General features: G+C 42.3%; 2 protein-coding genes across 2 annotated transcripts in view; both read left to right on the plus strand.

Annotated features, from left to right (window-relative positions):
• Positions 1-12,397, plus strand: part of col7a1l (collagen type VII alpha 1-like) — a 32,672-nt gene extending 20,275 nt beyond the window's left edge. The window contains exons 66-105 of the mRNA XM_068755563.1: positions 27-65; positions 157-192; positions 274-405; positions 529-627; positions 772-969; positions 1,097-1,204; positions 1,370-1,414; positions 1,671-1,739; positions 1,931-1,984; positions 2,073-2,144; positions 2,252-2,329; positions 2,446-2,496; positions 3,378-3,431; positions 3,513-3,929; positions 4,035-4,070; positions 4,393-4,419; positions 4,501-4,560; positions 4,938-5,063; positions 5,165-5,236; positions 5,327-5,362; positions 5,464-5,523; positions 5,690-5,734; positions 5,841-5,876; positions 6,725-6,760; positions 6,864-6,920; positions 7,088-7,159; positions 7,273-7,344; positions 7,443-7,478; positions 7,600-7,680; positions 7,756-7,809; positions 7,934-7,987; positions 8,099-8,161; positions 8,237-8,299; positions 8,406-8,522; positions 8,875-8,952; positions 9,199-9,252; positions 9,340-9,388; positions 9,764-9,988; positions 10,973-11,044; positions 11,866-12,397. Of these exons, the coding sequence (XP_068611664.1) occupies positions 27-65; positions 157-192; positions 274-405; positions 529-627; positions 772-969; positions 1,097-1,204; positions 1,370-1,414; positions 1,671-1,739; positions 1,931-1,984; positions 2,073-2,144; positions 2,252-2,329; positions 2,446-2,496; positions 3,378-3,431; positions 3,513-3,929; positions 4,035-4,070; positions 4,393-4,419; positions 4,501-4,560; positions 4,938-5,063; positions 5,165-5,236; positions 5,327-5,362; positions 5,464-5,523; positions 5,690-5,734; positions 5,841-5,876; positions 6,725-6,760; positions 6,864-6,920; positions 7,088-7,159; positions 7,273-7,344; positions 7,443-7,478; positions 7,600-7,680; positions 7,756-7,809; positions 7,934-7,987; positions 8,099-8,161; positions 8,237-8,299; positions 8,406-8,522; positions 8,875-8,952; positions 9,199-9,252; positions 9,340-9,388; positions 9,764-9,988; positions 10,973-11,044; positions 11,866-12,092 (3,360 nt within the window). The 3' untranslated portion in view covers positions 12,093-12,397. The remainder of the gene's footprint in view (positions 1-26; positions 66-156; positions 193-273; positions 406-528; positions 628-771; positions 970-1,096; positions 1,205-1,369; positions 1,415-1,670; positions 1,740-1,930; positions 1,985-2,072; positions 2,145-2,251; positions 2,330-2,445; positions 2,497-3,377; positions 3,432-3,512; positions 3,930-4,034; positions 4,071-4,392; positions 4,420-4,500; positions 4,561-4,937; positions 5,064-5,164; positions 5,237-5,326; positions 5,363-5,463; positions 5,524-5,689; positions 5,735-5,840; positions 5,877-6,724; positions 6,761-6,863; positions 6,921-7,087; positions 7,160-7,272; positions 7,345-7,442; positions 7,479-7,599; positions 7,681-7,755; positions 7,810-7,933; positions 7,988-8,098; positions 8,162-8,236; positions 8,300-8,405; positions 8,523-8,874; positions 8,953-9,198; positions 9,253-9,339; positions 9,389-9,763; positions 9,989-10,972; positions 11,045-11,865) is intronic.
• Positions 12,398-15,174: 2,777 nt separating this feature from the next.
• ucn3l (urocortin 3, like) lies at positions 15,175-15,618 on the plus strand. The gene has a single exon (XM_068755415.1). It carries the CDS (start codon positions 15,175-15,177, stop codon positions 15,616-15,618), a length of 444 nt encoding a protein of 147 aa, XP_068611516.1.
• The last annotated feature ends 1,328 nt before the right edge of the window (positions 15,619-16,946 follow it).

A 16,946-nucleotide genomic window follows, 5' to 3' on the forward strand; every position in this document is an offset into this window, starting at 1 on the left:
AACATAATAATTAAATGCTCCTGCAGGGGGGCGCTGGAGCTTCTGGAAAATCTGTTGAGATGAAGGTGAATAAAGGACTTGGAAATTACTCTTTTTTTTTTTTTTTTTATACATGTGCTACTTCTGTGCTTTGAGCAACATGTTTATTCTCTCCAGGACATTGAAAGGATGTTTGAAGCCTACGGCATAAAGGTGAGTCGGAGCACGGCGCTGGTGTGTATTTTCAGGCTGACTGGATTTCCCGGTCTCACTGGATTTGAATCTTCTTCTCAGCTGTCGTTGCTGAAGGTTCTGATTGACAGACTGCTGCAGGAGGGGACGGAGGATGTGCTTCGTGGGCTTTCCTCTGAAGGAACAAAAGAAAAGGCAGAAACCCCAGCCTCCAATGTCATCACTGAGTATACCGTATGTACACTAACGGAGGGAAGTTCAATCAGAAGACCAATTTACCTACTTTGATTTATGAAAGTCTGCCTGCTCTCAGTTTACGCAGCTAAACTATAATATAGTTTTTATCTGTACGATCAGAGTTTGGTCCAGGTCGGCCTCTCCAGCCAGCCACTGTCAGAGCTGGACAACAATGAGGACCCTGATTTAGATGGACCGTTTCTGGAACCTTTGTTAATTGTAAGTAATGTCAAAAACCCGAAATGCACATTTAAATCTACTTTTCTTGAATAAAGGGATAAACATCTACCTGTAGAATAAGTTGAAAGTCAATGCAACTTATCCCAAACTGCATTTTCATTTCCATCTTTTTTTTATGTGAAGGACACCTTAAATGAAACCACAGAGGGTTCTACTTTATGGACCGTGTCCACGCTGAACGGAGAGGACGAGCTCAACAGGGTGGGGACGAGACCAAACGGGTCCAGAGGCAAGGAGGCGGATGACGGTGACGGCGCATCTTCTCTCAGAATAAATCTGACTGCAACCAACTCTACTTTCAATGATACCACGTCCCAGGAGGTAAGGATGAGAAGTACTGCAGTACTCATGATGACATTCTGTATATTGATTACTCTCCATTGATATGGTGTCGAATATTTATGTTCACGTGACAACTAATCAGTAAGAATTCACACGCTTTTGCCAGCCGGTTTCAGGATTGCCTCACGCTGTGGTGGAGTCTGTTCTCCTCAGTCAGGAAGACTCTCCGAAGAAGAACTCAGGAAAGAAGAAGAAGAACCGGGAGCGTGGGAAGGTAACGCCACCGTGATTGAGATTCAAAAGCAGGCTGGAATATTTTGTCACCTGTTACAGATTCATCATTCAATCATTTCCCATCTCACTAGCCACACCTGATCACCAACTATAGCAAGCGAAAACCTTCATCTTTTTTCTCTCTGACTGTGAACCTTTTAACCAGGGCAAAGGAAATAAAGGACGACATAAGAAGCAGAGACAGCGCCTGGTAAATGTCCTAAAAACTGCATGTCGGCCTGCATCTTTTAAGACTAGTTTTTGCATGGCGTGGCATGAAGGTGTAATTTAAATCCAAATGACCTAACGTTTTAAAAATATAACAAAGAGATTTAACCACTTGTTCTATTCAGTGGATGGATAGTAAAGCTAAAATCATGTGCTTCTCATTATGCTGAGAACAGGATTGACGGTTTGTGATGAGTAGCAGTGTCCTACTCTAATCATTTTATCTCCTGTATCTCAAGACGAGTGCGGATGGCGAGCGAGAGAAGGAAGAGGAGGAAGACGGCGAAGCGTACAGTTCTGATTACCAGGTGGGCAGCCTCTGAGGTCCAATGGCTAGTTCAAGATCTGTGGGGAACTTCACTCTTAATCAAGCTACCAGCTTTTTCTATTTTCTGCCCTTTCGAATCTGTTGATCGAGAACCTCTTAATGACACACCCACAACCTGAATTAAATATTAGCATTAAATGACTTTGTCTCTGCGTTATTGTTGTTAAACAGGAAGAACTTCACCCGGTTGACCCCGCTGTCGCGCAGAGGAGTGATGGCAAGCAGGTCAATTTCCCCCTGACAACACGGTCTCATCTCTTTCACCTCGATTAGAAAGTATAAAACGTACTCCATGTTTTTTAATCACATGCAGCTCAAAATCCAAACAGATGAGTTCGTATATCCAGCAGATAAAAAGGCGAGCGTTAATAATCCTGCAGCTCAGGTAAAAACAAAAACTAATTTGTGAGCTGTTGGACTGTACCCTGATGGGAAGGGAGCAGAGACAGCTGAGCTCATGCATGCAGTTTTATGCTTGCGTTGTCTTTGCAGGAGGAACGATTCCCGACACGGGGTCCTCGTCCCTCAGCGTCCCCTTCAGAGAGAGACTCGACAACGACTCCTGTAAATGTATGACGTATTACAAGATCATCTAAAGAAGCCTGGAGTAGGCAGGACAGGAGTGGGGAGGGGACAGGAAAGGTTATTACTATGTAATTACCATGTCTTCTCCTTGTTATGGCCAGGGTGAAGTGTCACCGCCTGCGTCTGCCATCACAAGTCAAGACCCAGACAAGGTACAGTTAGGATTTTTTTTTCCTGGCATGTAGTACACGTGTCTGAAGTTCTGTCAGCGCCTTCTCTTCTTGCTTCATCTCATGAAAATTTCACCAGTGCAAAAAGATGCATGTTTCTGTTGCTGTAATGTGAACACACACACACACACACACACAAAATAAAAATCCAGAGAGTTACTTTTAATATCTTTCTCTCTCTCTCATTTTTTTTTTTAAACAGGCCGTCTCTTAATTCACCAAGAGTTTGTGACTATAGCGAGTTAAGCATTCATAAGAAAACACACACCACATGGGGGGGAGCGATTAAACTGTGCAAACTCACCTGGCCAGCGTATCACGAGGAAGGACTTCTTTCCACACAGAGACGATGTCGCTCACCCAAACTTATGGGCCTTTCATGAAGGCTTTAATGAAATTGCTGTCATTTTTCATTTTAATGTAACTTTCAATGCAAGTGCAGTCTTTAATTTGCTTACTTATGACTTCTAATTTATTTATTGAGACTTCATGAAAGACATTTATTGTTCCCCTTTGCTACGTTGTAATTGAATTGTATTTATTGAAACATGGAAGATTTGCTGTGTTATTGATTCCCTGAACATCTTTTTTCTAGCAATATATTGTTCAAAATGTAGATTTATAATTTTTGCAACCTGGACAAATGTTCTTTTCATTGGTGAAATTTTTCTCTGTCGTTGCAGTGTTTGTGTCTAACCTGTCTGTGCATGTATGACCCAGTAAAAACATTGAAATAACCCTCCAAGCAAGTCTTTGTCTTTCTTTCTTATATTCTCACACACATATCATGTTGCACACACTCGTTGTGTTTGATTGGACGTTTAAAATTATTCTTCTAAAGCTACGTTTTTGGGCATCGTCAGGGGTCCCGATCTCAAATCAGGGTGAGGAAGAGCGTCCGCTGGCCTGATTCCACGGTGAGTGTGAATCAGTTTTGAAGATTTAAACTTAAGAATTGAGATCTAAAAGTTTGAGTTTAAAATTTGTTTTTCTGGCAGAAGAAGGAAGAAACCTCCAACCTTCAAAGGCATACCAGGAGGCAGAGGCAGGGACGGGAGGGGAAAGAGCAAAACGCTGATAGAGATAGAGAGAGTTTTGGAGGAGTGGAACCAACGGTGGCTGGAGAGGTGGAGGCGTGGGGGATGGAAGAGAGAGGAGCAGAAGCAATTCCTGATCCTTTTTATGAGGAGGAGCAAGAGGAGGAGAGGAGCGGGGACTGGTACATGGAGGAGGACGTTGATCAGGAGACGGTGGGGCAGGAGGAGGAGGAGAAGACAGAGGAGGAGGGGGAGAAGAACTTTGTCAGGGAGGAGTGGGAAAGGAAGAGGGCCGAGATGGAGAGGAGGGGAGAGGGAGGACATGATGAGGACACTGGACATCCTTACCCATACCCTCCAGAGTATTTTCACTTGAAGGTAAGAGTATTAGTATTGACAATGTAATCTGATTGCCAGGAAATACTTTCAGTCTGAATAAGAATCCAGTATCTGTTAATATTCTATGCATTTCCTGTGCAACAGGGGCAACAAGGTGAGACTGGAACCCCCGGACAAAAGGTGACTAATGATAATTCCACAGACAAAAAAATATACACTTTATCAATAACTGATGTCGTTATTAAGCGTAGAAACAATCAACAGTTACCAACTTGTACTGAACTCATCTATAGTTCCATGTGAAGGAGTGTTTATATTTGCGCACCTGAAACCCAGATTTAAAGGGTTAGTTCACTTTGCTGTCCTCTCTGCTCTATTTCTGTTCGACTGTGAGATTAAAGCAGACGTGAATTATTCCACTTGTTAAACATAATGCTGACTTATTTTTTATTTATTCCAAATTGCTCTTTATTTGTTGTCTAATTCTTTCCCACATTTCCAGGGAGAAATTGGCGAAACGGGACAAAAGGTAAACAGATCGCTTTATTTAAACGATTCCTTTTTTTATGTAGTGGTTTTAGTTTATTGCTTTTTTTGTGCTCGCTTTAAGGGAGAGCCAGGTATCGGCCACAGGGGCCCAGAAGGCCAGGCTGGAACCCCTGGACAGAAGGTGAAACTTCCCTCCTTCCTCACTCTTCCAAAGAAAAGTGAAACAAAGAGAACATGAGCAATCTCTTATTTTAATGTTCTCTTCTAAATCGATTAATCCCTTCGGTCTTTCCCCACCACGTTCGCTTTGATTGACTTTTGTCCCGCCGTGATTGTGATTAGGGAATTTAATTGAATCAGCGGCTCACTTCCTCGTTTTAAATTTCGTTTAGCATACGTATATACCGATAAAGCGAAGGACACTGTTGGAAAGCAATTATTCAAAGCTAATCGGAGAACTGAGCAATTACATGACATGACAGAAATTACATTTATCTCTTTTAAAATATTTTATTTGTCTGTGCTCTTCTCGCTTTTCACCTTTCTCTTTCCACTCAGGGTGAACCGGGTGAATCGGGGCCTCCGGGCGCTCAGGGTATCCAGGGCATCCGGGGCAATGCGGGAACTCAGGGCGCTCCAGGCCAGAAGGGTCACCTCGGGGACCCGGGAGAACCGGGCCGAGATGTATGTCATTATAGATTTCATGTTACCATTAACAGTAAGCGTTGATGCTTTATTACGGTAAATGAAAGGTTGTGCAGTTGATGTTTCGTATGTTGATGAAGGGAGACCGTGGTAAAAGGGGGAAGAACGGCTCACCTGGCGCTCCGGGACCTCGAGGAGCCACAGGAACTAAAGTAAGAATCTTTGAAAATTCTTCATGGAGCTTACCAGGCTAAAGAAATACACGTATCTTCTTCGTCTTCTTCAACTGCATCTAAACGTAGGGTTTGCCTGGAGTGCCTGCAGTAAAGGGAGAAAAGGTACGAGGCAGCTTTTTATTTTGTTCTATCTAAGAGGACATCAAAAGAACTCGTAGGCTCCCGCTATATTTTGCTTCATTGGCCGTGCTCGTCTTCATCAGGGTGACAGCGTTCCTGGGGAGCCTGGTGCTCGGGGGTCGGCTGGATTCCCAGGTAGAAAGGTGAGCTGTACTTCACCTACAACCGGTGTAGTCTGTGTTTGAGCGGTGGGTTAGGATTACTAGTCAGGCTTCTGACATACTCTATGACATCATAACATTCCAGGATAGTCGCTTCATCGTGCAGAAATTGTTGATTTTGATTTTTGATTTTTGATTTTTTTAACAGAGTGAAAAAGGCCTTCCAGGTGTCAAAGGAGCTCCCGGGTATTTAGTAAGCGACTCTCCAAAACCGTGCAACCGAGCAGAAGATTTATTTTAAAGCCTTTAGCGTTTCCTTGATGTTTATTTGGAGGCAACTCTTTTTTTTTTTAAATCAGGGTCCAAAAGGTAGGCGTGGCAGCAAAGGTGAAAAAGTGAGTGTAAACCTAATTTATCGAAATCTTTCCTGCATCATCTTTAGAACTAATATCATGAACAAGGCATACTCTTAAATATCCATGCTGTTTTCTGACCTCTTTCACCCCAAAGTGTTTTCACCCTAATGATCGCAATTAGTAGCTCATTGTTTTTCAATTAACACAGCAGTCGCTCTTAAAAATACTCGCCACGATGCATTAAAAACTATTAGGATACGGCAGCGTCGGAGACGCCGACACATCGGGGAACTCGCCGACCTTGTCGGCCTGAATGCACCACGTCTTTAGCTTTTTGTTTCCGATGGGAATTTAGGCAGCTCAGGCTGGAGAGACAAGTGAATGAAGATAACTGTTTCATGCGGTGGGTGATGTGTGGTAATTCAATCTGTCAGAGGGTCTTTGGTGCTTGGATACATCAGGGAGATTGTGATTGGAGGCTGTCTAACCTGGATTATTCCACCCAATGGCGTCCAGATAATGGTGGCGGTCGTGGCCGATGACTCTGCCGAGACTGATTAGGCTGAAGAGGCTAACGAAATGATGATAGGGAATCTGAATAGACTTCTTGACTGAACTTTTTCCAGTCATATCTGTTTGTTCCTTCTTCACTGAAACATCACACCTGAATTATTCATCCGTCAAATTCCACTCGATCTTTTCCCCGCTTATCTGCAACAGCCATTCATAACGCTTTATCAAGAAGGGATTTATTAAAATGCTGCGACTGCTCAAGCCTTTTCTTCTTGCAGCGGCAATGCAGGGAGATACATACTAAAATATGTTGAGTACTTTTGGTGACACCTGGCATTTGAATAGAGTTGTTGTTAAAGGGTCCCTCTTTGCAGGGGGGGCGAGGATTACCTGGCATCAGAGGAGAAAGGGTATGATGACTTTTGCATTTCTTGTTTGTTTTTTTTGGTATTCGTAGGTAACTCTTTACCAACAGGACTCACTGCGCTTTGTAAAATATATATTTTCCTACAGGGGAGCCTGCTTCAAATCCAAGGCCCCCGTGGACTCAAGGGATCTAAAGGAGATGCGGTGGGATCCTCTTGAAGTAGTTATTTATGCCATTCATAAGGTCCACAAATGCACACAAATAAAAATAAGAAAAGCTTAAAGATTTAAGGGCTGTAATTGTCAATCCAATAAAAACGTATATGCATATATAAAATATCTACATGAATGTAGCTTACGTTTTGCTCCAGGGGGAGCGAGGAGCGCCAGGATTTGATGGCGATAAAGGAGAAAAGGGCGAGGACGGTCCTCCTGGAGTCAAGGTAAAAAAAAATCTGAAAGTAATTAGAGCCTGGAAATGCAGCTTCATTTACACTTTTTCTCATATACTGTAAATAAATATTTGATTTTATTCTTTTTTTTATCTCATTTTAAGGGCGTTAAGGGCAATGCAGGCACTAAGGGTGCATTGGGCAGGTTTGGACCACGAGGACCAGTTGGTCAAAAGGTAAGTATGATTTTTCTTTTTTTTAAAAACAACAATAGTTTACTAATTTAACCCTTTAATGGAGCTAATGTGTGTGAAATTGTCTTTGTCTCCATCAGGGAGACCCAGGAGAGCCTGGAATCAACGGAGAGATGGTACAGAGTACCTGCAGTAAAAACAAACACATAAACGTCCACTATTTGTAAATATTTTCATGCATAGGTTGGGATTAACTTCGGAGAATCACATACACTAACACCTGTAATGTGATTTAAGGGTCTCGACGGGGCTCACGGAGTGGATGGGGCAAAGGGAAACAAAGGAGATATCGGTCTACAAGGACAGAAGGGCGATCAGGTGCAGGTTATTATTTGCTCAGGATACTTTCAGGTCTTTTTCTCCTTTTGTTTAATCTGTGCTTTCTTTCTGCAGGGTGATCGAGGAGAACTGGGCTCCCTGGGAGACGAAGGAGGGAAAGGAGATAAGGTGCAGGCACTTGATAGTCATCAAAGTCATCTCACCTTTGTCCCTTCTGCCACTTTATTGTGTTTCAAGTTTCCTTATGTTTGACATCGCTATCATATAATTCCCGTGTTACCTGCCGTTGCAGGGTTTCAGAGGTTTACCTGGGCACACCGGGACTCCCGGTTTGAATGGAGAAAAGGTTAGGCCTCATGAGCATCTGATTAGACTAGAAAGATACATCTATCAATGCCATAAGGAGAAATATTGTCAGTTATATCGATGAATGTGTGTGTTTATCTTGGCAAAACAGGGAGCTATGGGATTCCTTGGCAGCCCTGGTATACCTGGTCTGAATGGACTCGCAGGGCTCAAGGTCAATATTCAGGTGCGCCTACGAAATGTTTTTTCCATCTCTTCCACAAACAAATATAATTTTTCCTTAATTCAGGGTGATAAGGGAGATGGAGGCAAGAACGGTGCCAATGGCATTCACGGAATGAAAGGAGAAAAGGTTAGTACAATTTCCCCAGCAGCACTGGTCACTTTATTGAGAGTTGAACTCCCGGGATGTGTCAGTGTGGCCGTTTACGTCCTTACATGATTCCGGTTCCATGCAGGGTGCGGCAGGTTTCACGGGTTTCCCGGGCTTCAAGGGGTCGGCAGGGATTCCGGGAAGGAACGGCGACTCGGGGCCACAAGGACTCTCGGGAGTCCGTGGAGACAAAGGTCCTAAGGTATGATACAGATTTAGAATTTCTTTATTGTGCCTCAATTTTTAATTGTTGCGCTGGGAGAAAGGGAGAAAAATATCATCGATATTATTATTATTATCACCATTATCAGCAGTAAACATTCATTATATTGTTATTTCACTGCATCATTTTCCAATTCTTCTCACTTGACAAGGACTATTTTGTATGTTGTCTCTCAAATGCATGATAAAAGGGAACTAACATTCCAAAGATGGGCCTAATTGGAGAGTCTCCACTGTTGTTTTTTCTTTTCTTTAACAGCAGGTTTTGTCAAAGAGGACAAATTTAAAAACAAAACTTGAATGTATTTTCTCTTTTGTTTTTTGTCAAACAGGGGCAGAGAGGCAGAAGAGGCAAATCGACACCATGCAAGGACGGAACGCCTGGAACGCCAGGACTAAGAGGGGAGAATGTGCGATTCCGCGAACACGCTCCTCTAAACACGCTTTCTCTAAACACTTTCTCCCCAAGCAAAGTGCTTTAAACCCAGCCACCTCTTTTTAAAAAAAAAAACTTTCAGCAGCTTTTTTCCAAATCAGTTTGTGTAACTTGTTTTTGTAGGAATCAGAAACATCCCATAAACAACATTAAAAGCACCAAACCAAACTGTTGAGTCAAAGTTGTAATGGAATTAATTGTTTTTTGTGAATGTTTTTAGGGTGTGTTGGGTATTGAAGGAGAAAAGGGGGAGAAAGGAGAACCTGGACTCTCTGTAAGTGTAATTTAACATTTAAAATACACGTATATGTAGCGGGACCTTAATTCAGTGGCTTGATTTTCTTAATTTCACTGTGTCAAGGCTGAAGAAGTGAAGCAGCTAGTCACTCAGGAGGTGACAGAAACGTGTGGTAAGTGTGTGTGTGTGTGTGTGCGTGTGTGTGCGTGCTCCTGTAGCAGCAGCATGGCAGCATGTTGTGCTGGGCCATCTGTTCTGTTCTCACAGATGAACACACACCATGGTGCCATCAACAGCGGAGCCATTCACAAACACCAGACTCCCATTAAGTGGAAACCTTATGAAGGGTCCACTACTCTGTTTCAAGACACCTGAGGGATCGCCCGTCCATCGTTATGTAACAACAAACGATTGATTTTGTGATTAGGACATATTAAGGTTCAGTGTTTAGTTTGCTTAGGTTTGAATATAGATGTTTGCATCGCCGGTTTAAACCATTAAAATCAGGAGTTGTATGAGTTTGTAAGACCTGCAGTCGTCCCTGCAGGGTTGCAGTACAAGATCACAGTCATGTCCGTGGATCCGGATGAAACAGCCTCAGTGACCGAGAGGAAAAACGGGCCGGATGCAGTTCTGGTGTCGGGCAACGTTGGCCCCCATGAAGGCGGGGCGGGGGGAGATGGGGAAGAACTGGAAGAATATGAAGATGAAGTGGGAGAAACTTCTGCTCCTGTGACGCTCGAGGAGAAAGAAGTCCTGATGAACCAGACTGGTAATGATAATTATTGCAATATTGCACATCAGTAATGCTGTTGGACTGTTGCCCGGGCCCACGGGCCAAACTCACAGATGCCTCAGATATCATGAGTTTTAAAAGTTCTCATTAGTCCAAACAGTAAATTTACATCGATTGACCAACCATAACTAAACGGTTGCAAATGTTGCAGCCTTATTACAAAAGTTAAATTCAAATTTAAATCCAACTACATGCGCAAAAGTTGAGTTGCATAACCCATGTCCTACTTTGGATACGAGAGCTTCGTATATCAACTCAATCTTAACAAAAGTTTTTGCCAGTTGAAGAAATATTGTGTGAGAAATGTACTACTTACTGTAGGCCATGAAGTTAGGTTATTCTATTCAATAATAACAAAGCACAATGTCATTTTAAAATGCTGTTTATTTCTGCAGTGTCATCTATCTCAAAATAAAATAAAAATGCTCAATCTCTGGAAATGCGTCATATTAGAGCTCCTGGACTGTTTGCGCTGCCGAGGATGTAGTAGAAAAAAGTTGCACTAGGTTTCCTGATGCTCATTAGCAAATGTAGCCCCCAGGAAAGACCAGCTTCTGCACCCAATTTATTTTCATCTTACCTTGAGGTAATCCTTCAGCGCGCTCATCAAAGCGTCAGCATGCCATTGCCCGATGACAATGTCAACATGTTTATTCATAAAGTGCGTTCATTTGACGTGAGGCGTTAAAAAGAGGAGATTAAAAATGACCACTATTAGCAGCCTCTGTGCTGCATTCGGCCACCTTTGCTAAATCAATTGCCATTAAATACTTCATCCATACTTCACCATCAGTTTGCATGCGCAGCCTCTCATTGCAGGCCTCCGTAATCCTGGATCGGAAGCGACTGAACTTTCATTCCTGCGTTGGGAACTATGACATTCCATCATGTATTTTTTTTATGTTCCCTAATGACTGAATCCTCCACCCTGTAAAACTCCCCCCTGACGTTTTTCCTCAGGTTCTCCTGATGGAGAGACCACAGGGTGGGGGCAGAGGAAGAAAAGAGGAGGATTTGGAACAACTGCTGCCTGTGAGAGACCAAGAGCGCCGCCTTTCTTTGTTTCTGACCCCTCTCTTTTGTCTTTACTGTCTTTAAATAAAGATCTGAAGTGTTGTAAGGAATAACAGTACCTCCACAGCAACCAGCACCTCGTATTCAAAGTTGTTTAGCCTAGCTTAGCACAGGCCGGACTGAGGGAATGGAAAAGCAGAGATTGAAATGTGATGTTTCAGAAGCTAGGGGTGTAGTCACCAGTGCATTCAGCAATCAACACGTTCACTGCTACTTCAGCGTCTCTCTGATCTGTAAGCTCGTCCCTCAGGAAATCACGATCGCTGCACAAATACGATGCTTGAAAACAAAACGAGACAAATTATTGACTGTTTGTTGCCATTTGGTTTTTCATTTCTCACCCAAGCTCTTCCACCTCAGCATTCCTTTTTCACAAACATGTCTCAATGGCATCATAATATTTAGCCAAAACCACAGAAGACCTTTCCATGAATATTGGGAGAAGGATGGGGACTCAGTTCAGGAAAGAACTTATGAAATTTGGGATGGATCCAGGATTTCTTTCTTTTTTTTTTTTTTTTACTCTCTGTAATTTTCCAACATTGCTCAGAAACAAACCAAAATGATTTCCATGAAACGTTTTTGGGCATACGGCTTGGATCAAGCCGGCTGAGCAAAGTTTTAGACTCTACGGAGCTCCATTCCATTTATAGCTGTGTTTTTACTTTATATTTGCACTGTATTGCCTCATGTTGTACTTAAACTACACATGTTACTGCACCAGAATATGTTTGTGTTTTTTAAAATCAATTTTGACATATTTTTCGTTTCACACACAGCCTCACCAAAAGACCGCTGCCGGGAGCCGATGTCCGAGGGCGCCTGCTCGGAATACGTTCTCGTCTGGTACTTCCACTCTCGCTCGGGGGAGTGCCGGCCGTTTGTGTTTGGAGGCTGCGGAGGCAACAGAAATCGATTTTCCTCCAGACGAGAGTGCGAGAGTTGGTGTGAGACGGAGAGGGGTGGCAGGGCGTTCCAGTCAGATCACGGACAAAATATATTTTAATACCAGCTAATCGGAAAGGGCTTAGGGTTAGGATGTTCTTATTTTTAAAGGTTCTGGTGGTGCACTATGAATGGGAGGCTACTGTAGATGTAAAACAGCTATATGATACTGTATTCATCTATTACATATATAATGAAATATATATATTTGCCACAGGGAAATAACTTTGCAGATAAAATAGCAACCCCACATTATGCAATCCTTTTGTACATATCTGTGTGAAATGTTTAATAATGGATTTATTTATACAGTTCAACGGCTGCTTCTTGATTGATCATCTACGGCTGTGAAACGTGAATGTTAAAAACATGTTCATTTTTGTATTTTTTTTATTAAACATGTTTCTCAAACTTTCCTGCTGGAAAATTGTTTCTGTCTTTTTAGTGATGTATTCGTCCCAACTGTGTCCTGTGCAGTATGAAATATAAGAAGCTGGTCGCGTCCACTAAATATGTGTCTTTGGCAGGCTGGGATCCAGATGAGGGTCCAGCAGGGGCCCCAGTGAGGGAGCTCGTGCAGGGGGGGCCACGCCATCAGACGGAAGCAGCAGCAGTCGTGGGGATTCCAGGATTGAGTAGTCATTCTAGAACTTTATAAACTTTAGACCAATAAGAATAGTGACGGAAAAAGACACGGATAATGAAATCTTCCATGATAAATAACCGAAGCCGTTCTAATTTAGGCAGCACAATTTGTATCCTAATTGAAAATGGCTCTTTTAATTGTTTTTCTCAGCCCGTGATAAAAGAGGTGCAACGTGAAATGTAAAACATCTCAACCTGTTGTTGGATGTGATTTGACTCTTTCAAGATAAGTCTTACCAGACTGAAGAAGAAGGTGGTCGTGCATGAGGTCCCTATTTCCTTTACGTGACTAACAATAGCATGATCTAATATAGCACTGAAGGTGTGAACTTTCCATCTAAGTTGAAGAGGAGCCAGTAATTCCATTTCGGAAGATGCATCTCAGATGTGATACGGGAGTGGGAGGACATCTCACGGCTTGGCGTGTCACAGACTGTGATTACTCCAGCTGCAAAGAGTTACGGTCACATTCATGTCGAGATGAAGGCGCTCATTAGAGCGTGACCCCTGCAGCCTCTGATCCTGACACTTCTCCCATGCTCCCGCTACACTTGCTCATAATGCAAGAGACTCCCTTGAATAGTGTTGGGTGTATTGTGTTCTCCAGATGCGTACAGAACCAAGCAGGGTGGGGGGGGGGTGCTTGGTGTCAGTCACTATAATTGGAGTTCAAAACCTGAAATGTAGAAATCTAAAAGGGAAACATTTGATCTAACTTTCGTTGTGTTGCATTAAAATGCTCGTCATTTAAAGAGGAAGAGTGAGGCAGGGGTCCCATATTAAATGTGAAGTAAATAGATTTCTAAATAATTTGTGCCTGTTTAAAGCCCCTTTTTTTATTGACATTCCAGCATGAAGACAGTGTAATCTTTTCTCGTTTAGTTTGTAATCTCCCTCACATCAGACTTTCCTCTTACTTTCTGGAAAAAGACCCAAATCGATTAATTACCGGTATATAGTAATTAATTTTCAATATTAGCTGCAGCCCGACTCGATTATAGAACTGATGGTTTAGCAGATCTGTGGGAACATTTTTAGGAACTTTTTGTTGCAGACTTATCTCTTTACAAAGTCAGAGACAACAAAGCAAGGCTTCTATACGAGGGAGATAAACTCCAGCCAAATCCAATTATCCTGAGCTATGACTGGTTTATCTATGAGCCATTAATCAATCAGTAATTAGACATTAGTCAAAAAGAATATTACCCCTTAATAAAATAGAAAATACAGTTTTTCCTCATTATTTATTTGATTCAGCTACTCCGTGCTATTTTATTCTCAAGCTGTGTGACAAGGCTTGAAGATGAATAGGAGACCCACAAATACACTTCCAGGTAAGAGTCTTAAAAGTTTGGGTTTAATAATAGATTAATATATAGGATAGGATAGGATAGGATAGGATAGGATAGGATAGGATAGGATAGGATAGGGTAGGATAGGATAGGATAGGATAGGATAGGGTAGGATAGGATAGGATAGGGTAGGATAGGGTAGGATAGGATAGGATAGGATAGGGTAGGATAGGATAGGGTAGGATAGGATAGGATAGGATAGGATAGGATAGGATAGGATAGGATAGGGTAGGATAGGATAGGATAGGATAGGATAGGATAGGATAGGATAGGATAGGATAGGATAGGATAGGAATAAATGCATTCTGGTTTTATAAATATATGTGGAGCTCTCCAGGGTGCTGAACTTGCCAGACTGTATTGAATTGGCTGCAGGCTGTCATTACGGTTGAAAGCCATGATAAGATATAATCTGAAACATTTATAAAATATTAAAAAACACGTTTTTTCCCTCCTGGACTCATTTATGACGTCTCGCATCCACCGACAAGAGACCGCATGGAGCGCGCTTTTGATCAATTCACCACCTCATCAATGCATCTCGACCAATCGGAGACCTCGCAGCAAACCAAAAACACCAACGGGATGACGTCATTGCTGGCGTCTTGCTGCAGCTTGATGGCTCCTACTAAATGAATTGCATTAGGAATGGCCAAGCGCGCCACATTGCCGGGCGGACTGCGCGCACTGCTGACCTGCTGAGCGCATTACCGGGGTTCTTCTCGCATTTTCAGCCGACTGAGAGTTGCCTGCTGGTTTCATTTCTTTGCAGGGAAGCGTGGCGGTTGAGCTGACTGTATTTTTTATTGCAGGACACGATCGGTAAGTTGTGCAAAATGTAACGTTTGTAGATTTGCGGCATTTGGCGCAAAATGTTTTTTTTCTTTTTAGCAACTTTCCGACTTTTTGAAAACACAAGTTGAGCTGAGTTAATATAGAATCTCGTGATTCCCAATAACGCATTTTCCGAAGCTTAAAAAGAAATAAAAATACTTATTCCTCGGACTCAAATACAAGTTCGGTGTGTTTTATTGTTTGCTTTGAGATGAATACATTTGATGACTGGTACAAAACAAAAAAAAACAAAAAAGAATGAAGAGACGCTTTCTCCCTGTCCCCCTCTCTACGCGTCCCAGAGGACACAGCATGCTGTCGTCCGTGAAGACTCTGCTGCTGCTGTCGGTCCTGTGCGCACCGAGCTCCAACCTGTGCCTCCGCCTCTCCGAGTCTCTCTTATGTGACGACCAGATGGCAGCAGGAGTCCGGAGCGACCAGGATGATCCGGGTTACGGCTGGGGATCCCTCCTGCAGTCCGCCGAGTATCTCTCCTCCTCCTCCTCCTCCGTCGAGTCCAGCCGGGAAAAAAGGACTTCAAGTCCCGCAAAATACCGCTTCATGAGCCGGACGAAGCTCAGAGGGCACATGCTCCGCAACAGCAGCAAGGGGGACCGGAGGAGCAGGCTGACCCTGTCCCTGGATGTCCCGACCAACATCATGAACGTCCTGTTTGATGTGGCGAAGGCCAAAAACCTGCGCGCAAAGGCGGCGGAGAACGCGCGTCTGTTGGCTCAGATCGGGCGGAGAAAGTGAACATGACGCACAGAAATGTAGCAGCCATCACCAGAGTTGGCCTCCCCGTTACTCAAAAGTAATGCATTACTTCGTATTCACTTTAAAGTAATGTCGTTCTTTTGTTTAGGAATTGTGATGCTTGAATTTGTAAAAACTTTGGAATAAAGTGATTTTAAAGTCAGTCTGTAAATTCTGTTCCACATAGCCTGTTATTTGATCAAATTATGTTATTCATTTTGATTTATTTTCAAGGTTATCTGTTCAGAGCCTATAATGATCACGGATTGCTTCGATACTACTGGCACTGAAATACTGTACAAACAATGTAGAAGTAAAATGGAAACGTCTTCATCAGATGTCTGGTATTTTTATACGCAAAATAAAGGATTATTTTTCCCCAAATAAAGCAGATGGAATTAAATACATTTGCCTTTTTTTATATACAACATTTAAAACATTTGCATCCATTAAATATTATACATGTATTATTCCTTTATTACTTGACTATTTATTTAAGACAGTACAGGAATCCTGGCTCATATGTGTGTATTGTTGGACAATTTAAGTTTATCATAGCTCTATAGAAGTATATGTAGTATGATTTTTGACATATAAGAAATCAATAGAAATCACAGCACAGAAAAGTTCCAAAACTGGTGCACTATGGTGTAAAACTCATACCGAGTACTGTTTCAGAAAGCGTTAAGACTCATTTGAGGACGTGATGTTATACTCATATTTTACTGTGGATTAAAAGCTTTTCCTCTTCCATTAAACTGAACAGATATTGATCTTTTGATTTCCTGCTATGGCGTGCACAAACCACAAACACTCAAACAATGTCGACATCATCTTGTGTGTTCAATTTGAACAAAAAAAAAAACACTCCAACAACGGATGAGTCAGCTGCAGGCGTGCAGACATCTTATACTATCCCATTACAATTACAATGGGTGTATAATACCTAACATCCGAATTATCTTTAGCTACTGTATATTTTCTAATTTAAGATTAAAATGAAATTAAATCTGTCTAAAAAGATGTTTTTCTTTATATAAAAGTTGATCTTTATTATCAATCCGTATTAGCAAAAAAAGGGTTCCTCATTTATTCGTCTAACATATTATTTCCTGGCAAGTTAAAAGTTTTGCAAGCTTTCCACTTTATACATTTATTTGTGCACGTTAAAGTAAAATTGTGCGCGTCTTAAAACGCAGCGCTGCAGAGTAATATGGCTGTGGCATCAACTTTGTCAGCAGCGCCCTCTGGCGGTTGTGAAGCAACATGGTTACGCACGACGTACGTCCCGGTGACGTGGACTTGCAGGAAGTCGGTTTCATTTTGGC

Source organism: Brachionichthys hirsutus, chromosome 22 (genome assembly GCF_040956055.1).
Source record: "Brachionichthys hirsutus isolate HB-005 chromosome 22, CSIRO-AGI_Bhir_v1, whole genome shotgun sequence".
NCBI lineage: Eukaryota > Metazoa > Chordata > Actinopteri > Lophiiformes > Brachionichthyidae > Brachionichthys > Brachionichthys hirsutus.

Coding starts and splice junctions, on each gene's coding strand:
- ucn3l (XM_068755415.1), top strand. CDS start 15,175: ATGCTGTCGTCCGTGAAGACTCTGCTGCTGCTGTCGGTCCTGTGCGCA.